The sequence below is a fragment of the Ipomoea nil genome (assembly GCF_001879475.1).
Source record: "Ipomoea nil chloroplast DNA, complete sequence, cultivar: Tokyo-kokei standard".
Taxonomy (NCBI): Eukaryota; Viridiplantae; Streptophyta; class Magnoliopsida; order Solanales; family Convolvulaceae; genus Ipomoea; species Ipomoea nil.
In genome coordinates this window covers 70,001-75,000 of record NC_031159.1, presented here as the reverse complement: position 1 = coordinate 75,000, position 5,000 = coordinate 70,001, and the positions used below count along the sequence as shown (strand labels likewise).

Here is a 5,000-nt window from a genome sequence, read left to right as displayed (position 1 = left end):
CCCTTTATCAAAGATAAATAGACACTGTGTAACTTTATTGCGTTGGAAAAGAGGAAAAGACTATACTATGACTATCCTATGGACCCCGCTTGCTCTTGTTCAGCGGATTTTTTCAGAACAAGGGTTCAGATTTGTTCTATTCTGTTGGTAATAATGTAACAATTCTGTTCGTAGGAACAAAGAGAAGCAGATTTATTCTATACTCGATAAGTACCAATACGCAACGGGGGTTGATACCTTTTTCTATGAGCGAAAGGGTCCCCATTTATTCATCATTAGAAGGCCCTATTCGTAAGAATTTTACTATATTCATTATTCATTCTGCATTTTTTATGACTTTAGGAATTTTTATAGTCTATTTTTATAGTCTATAGAATCTATTCTATGTATAAAAGAAATACGATAAAAACCAATACTCAATACTATAATATAAAGCCAATCAAACCCTATTTTTTTTTTACGTTTCCCCATCAAAGTGAAATTTTAAATTTAAAGTAGGAGATCTTTTCATTTTATGCCTATTGGTGTTCCAAAAGTACCTTTCCGAAATCCCGGAGATGAAGATGCATCGTGGATTGATATATAGTGCGACTTGTCAGATATATTGAGTCATTTGGGATTTCCCCGTTCTCTCCCCCGAGAGAGATAGCCCCCCTTTCACCTAGATAAATTCATGGAATCATCCAAAATTTGGAGCGTGAAAAACAATGAGAACCTTTTGTTTTGGGGGAAAATTCATATTACTTACTATTATATTCTATTATTATTATGGTTGGCTTGGTTGGACTAAAAAAATGAAGTATTCAGGCTCCGTTGAAAAAAAAAGCCAATCGGTAATATATCGATGATTTTTACTTGTACCATAACTGATTCCTATATTTGGAAATTGAAATAGATCCTCTTTGTCAGGTATCTCAAACTTTAATAACTACTTGGTAGAAGGTATGACATGAATTGAAAAAATAAAGTCATAACAAAAAGAAATGGTAATGGGAGCATTTGTTCTATATATACAAATCAAAATGGGGCGAATCCTTACCCGGAGAAGAGCAGAAACCTAAATAAAAGAAACTCATTCAGGAACAAGAAAATGCCATCGGAATTTGGATGAAATCTCGATGAAACAATACATCAATGAGAAGTTAACTCGATAAGTTTAGTGACCCCTTTTCTTCTTCTTCTAATAGATAGAAAAGCGAAAAATAGAAACGGAGTTCGTCTTTATTGAAAAATCGAAAAAAATTTCGCTAGACGTCAGAAAAAACCTGTTATGAAAAAAAAAGAAAGGGGCTGGAATCTATACATTGATTCTTTTTCACAATTTTTTTGAACCGTATGCGTCAAAAGGCGCATGTACGGTTCCTAAGGGAAACAATTTCCCCTAATCAACCGACTTTATCGCGAACGATTCCTGTTTTTAGTTCAAGAGATTGATAGTGAGATCGCGAATCAAATTGTTGGTCTTTTGGTATATCTTAATATCGAAGATGATACCAAGGATATTTTTTTGTATATAAATTCTCCCGGGGGAGATGTAATATCTGGAGTAGCTATTTATGATATGATGCAAACTGTGCGGCCAGGTGTCAGTACAATATGCATAGGATTAGCCGCTTCAATGGGATCTTTTATCCTGGCCGGGGGAGCAATTACCAGACGTGCAGCATTCCCTCACGCTTGGCGCCAATGAGGTTTTTATTTGACAAAAAAAAAGAAGACTATGCCTTCGTTATATGAATATATGAATGTCAATATAATATTAAGTAATAATAGCATGGCACTTCGAATTCGATATTCAATTTTTTTTATTGTTTTTCAAAACAAAAACATTCGATTATGTATCGAGAGAGGAGTATGAACTCAAAGGTATTTCCGATTTTCTCTTATCTATCGGGAGTCCAGTTCAGCGTCACAAACCCTTTTTTGTTTTCATGCCAGGGGGTACTTAAGAATATGTAAGTCACGATTTTTTCATTATTTGATCGGATCAAAAAAGAAACTTTGGGATTGCTAGAGACAAAAAAATCATAAATAGAACTATATAAAGCAACGGAGCCATCATAATATTTTTCAACTTCTCCGAAAGGAAGGGTGGCAATTTGATCATTTACCCATCTGGTTCTGATAGATTCTATTTTTTTTTTCTCTTTCTTCAATGGAAGGGAGGGTTCAGGGTCCATTTTATTGTAGAGCCGTATGCAATACCCAAAAGATGCCTGTACGGTTGTTCAATTCTATCGTTTGTCTTCGCTTTTTCATGCGAGCTAGAGGAACATTTTGTTATATCATCAGGGTAATGATCCATCAACCTAGGACTTCTTTTTTTGAGAGTCATGCAGGAGAACTTCTCTTGGAAATGAAAGAAGCGTTGAAACTGCGTGAACGCATCGCAGAGATTTATGCACAAAGAACCGGCAACCCTACCTCGATCATATCCCGAGACATGGACAGAGACGTTTTCTTTTCAGCACGACAAGCCCGAATTTATGGAATTATTGATGATATAGAGTTCTCAGATGATGAAGAGTTATTAAGGGGTTGATCTTGTAGGGATTGTATTCATATGGATTTCGTTCAAATATGTGATTTTAGATTTGATCTCCGAGTTGAATATACACTCTATTAAATGGAAATAGAAGGAATTCATCATCAGTCGGTTAGGATCAATCTAAACCAGACCATTATATTATGTATACAATTCAACATGCCAACTATTAAACAACTTATTAGAAATCCAAGACAGCCAATCAGAAATGTCACGAAATCCCCCGCTCTTCGGGGATGTCCTCAGCGTCGAGGAACATGTACTAGGGTGTATGTGCGACTCGTTTAGATTATCAGCTGGCACATAACAAAAGAAAAAAAAGAACTTTTCCAGTATCAATGGTCAGTATCTGAGTGAATGGGATAGAATGGAAGAAGGAACTCCACTCATTATTAAACTCTATCATATCCCTCTATTGTGTATAAAGTTTATGGTTTCCATTGGTGCAAATCCAATTACCTCAATTGAAGATGAGAATAAATTCTCCATTGGTAGCAAATGGTTATCCATTAAGCGGAGGAAATCCTATTTAAAAAACATAACGATTAGGCTCCCACTCTGGCAAGAACGGACTAACAGGGCCAGCTACCCCAGCTAACTTTCATACTTAAATACCGTTACTTTATAAGTAGATCTCGTTGTGAAAGACCTATTACTGGAGAATTCATGGGTAGAGCCAAAGAATGTGAACTATACAAGTTCCCAATAACGTTGATTAGTTGATTAAATGAAGTGAAAGGCTCCGGTGTATAGAGAAGACCTCACCGTTTCAGAAGTAACCATAGAAACGAAGGAACCCCACTATTTCTTTATCTAGTTCTATTTTTTTTATTTACTCTATTTTTTTTTTTGATACATAGGAAAATAAAATTTTTTATGTCTTTCTTATTCTTGTTTCGTGGTAAAATACCTAAACAAAAAAAAGAAAAATCGTGGTTGGGAAGGTTATAGTAGCAAAAGCCATTGGAATTTTTATTTTATACATTGGAGAAATCCGTTTTGTTAGTATAGTAATAGAAGACAGAGTAAATAAAAGAATAGCTGAAAGAAAGAAAAAATGAGTTATTCGAAAAAGTTTCATTTATTCCATGACCAGAATTAAACGGGGATATATAGCTCGGAGACGCCGAACAAAAATGCATTTCTTTGCATCAAGTTTTCGAGGGGCTCATTCAAGGCTTACTCGAACTATGACTCAACAGGAAAAAAGAGCTTTGGTTTCAGCTCATCGGGATAGGGATAGGCAAAAGAGAGATTTTCGTCGGTTGTGGATCACTCGGATAAACGCAGTAATTCGCGAAAGAGGAGTATCCTATAGTTATAGTAAATTCATACACGATCTGTACAAGAACCAATTGCTTCTTAACCGTAAAATACTTGCGCAAATAGCTATATCAAATAGGAAATGTCTTGATATGATTTCGAACGAGATCGTATAAATAAAAAAAGTAGATTGTAAAGAATCCAACGGAATATTTTCAATGGAGTTCCCGGAGAATGAACTCCGGGAAGGTAGAGTAGAAATTACGATGATCAAATATGATAAAATAGTAAAACACGTTCAATCCAAAAAGATTTCTGATTCATTTTTTTCTTATGACACGATAATCAAATATAGATTCACGGATTTTTCGAGCAAAACACCAATCCGCATTTGAGTTCGGATTGGAATTATGATTCAAGTGAAGTAAGCCTATTTCTTTTTTTTATTTATTTGGAATTTTTCTTTCTTTTGATCTTTATTTTGAGTTCTAGCTTTCAAAGCATTAGTTCTAGCGGTCGATTCGCTTATTTGAAATCCTTTCCTTTTAAAGGGTAACAAAGATAAAATACGAGCTTGTTTTATCGCAAGAGTAATTAATCGTTGTTGTTTCAAGGTCAATCTATTCACTCGTCTAGATAATATTTTTCCTTGTTCACTAATAAATCGGCTAATTAAGCTCATGTTTCTATAATCAATTCGATCCCCCGATTGAATCGGGGGCAAACGCCTACGAAAAGATCGCTTGGATTTAAGAAAAGGTCGCTTGGATTTATCCATAGTTTGTTTAGTTTATTCCCTATCCCGAATATCTTATTTTCGTATTTTATATCTTATTTTCTTATTTTTTCATTAGAATTCAATTTCATTATCAATTTGCCCCAAATAGGATTTGTTTATTTCAATCTGTTATAGATCCGGTATAGAGAATGTCGTTCTTTTTTTCCCCCTCCTTGAAAGAAAGACCAATTTATTTTTTGATCTCTCCATGAATCGTATGTTTGTAACAATAGGGACAGAATTTTTTCAATTCTAATGGATTAGGCGTATTGTGCCGGTTCTTTTGAGTAATATATCTGGAAATGCCCGTTGATACCTTATTAACACCGTTTCGGACACAACTGGTACATTCCAAAATCACCGCCACTCGTACATCTTTACTCTTGGCCATGAACCTCCTTTATATTTTTGATT

The 5,000-nt window shown here is 34.9% G+C and overlaps 6 protein-coding genes across 7 annotated transcripts. All coding sequences in view use genetic code 11, as the record gives it.

The window, feature by feature from the left end:
* On the top strand, positions 515-585 carry clpP (hypothetical protein; one of the parts in which the record gives this gene). Coding sequence (YP_009295129.1) covers positions 515-585 — 71 coding nt within the window.
* Positions 1,071-1,076, bottom strand: petB (cytochrome b6; one of the parts in which the record gives this gene). Coding sequence (YP_009295130.1) covers positions 1,071-1,076 — 6 coding nt within the window.
* clpP (hypothetical protein) lies at positions 1,387-1,678 on the top strand (one of the parts in which the record gives this gene). Coding sequence (YP_009295129.1) covers positions 1,387-1,678 — 292 coding nt within the window.
* On the top strand, positions 2,291-2,542 carry clpP (hypothetical protein; one of the parts in which the record gives this gene). Coding sequence (YP_009295129.1) covers positions 2,291-2,542 — 252 coding nt within the window.
* Positions 2,543-2,704: 162 nt separating this feature from the next.
* Positions 2,705-2,818, top strand: rps12 (ribosomal protein S12; one of the parts in which the record gives this gene). Coding sequence (YP_009295083.1) covers positions 2,705-2,818 — 114 coding nt within the window.
* An 815-nt stretch (positions 2,819-3,633) lies between these two features.
* On the top strand, positions 3,634-3,984 carry rpl20 (ribosomal protein L20). The gene has a single exon. It carries the CDS (start codon positions 3,634-3,636, stop codon positions 3,982-3,984), a length of 351 nt encoding a protein of 116 aa, YP_009295127.1.
* A 254-nt stretch (positions 3,985-4,238) lies between these two features.
* rps18 (ribosomal protein S18) lies at positions 4,239-4,586 on the bottom strand. The gene has a single exon. It carries the CDS (start codon positions 4,584-4,586, stop codon positions 4,239-4,241), a length of 348 nt encoding a protein of 115 aa, YP_009295126.1.
* Positions 4,587-4,776: 190 nt separating this feature from the next.
* On the bottom strand, positions 4,777-4,977 carry rpl33 (ribosomal protein L33). The gene has a single exon. It carries the CDS (start codon positions 4,975-4,977, stop codon positions 4,777-4,779), a length of 201 nt encoding a protein of 66 aa, YP_009295125.1.
* Between the last annotated feature and the right edge of the window lie 23 nt (positions 4,978-5,000).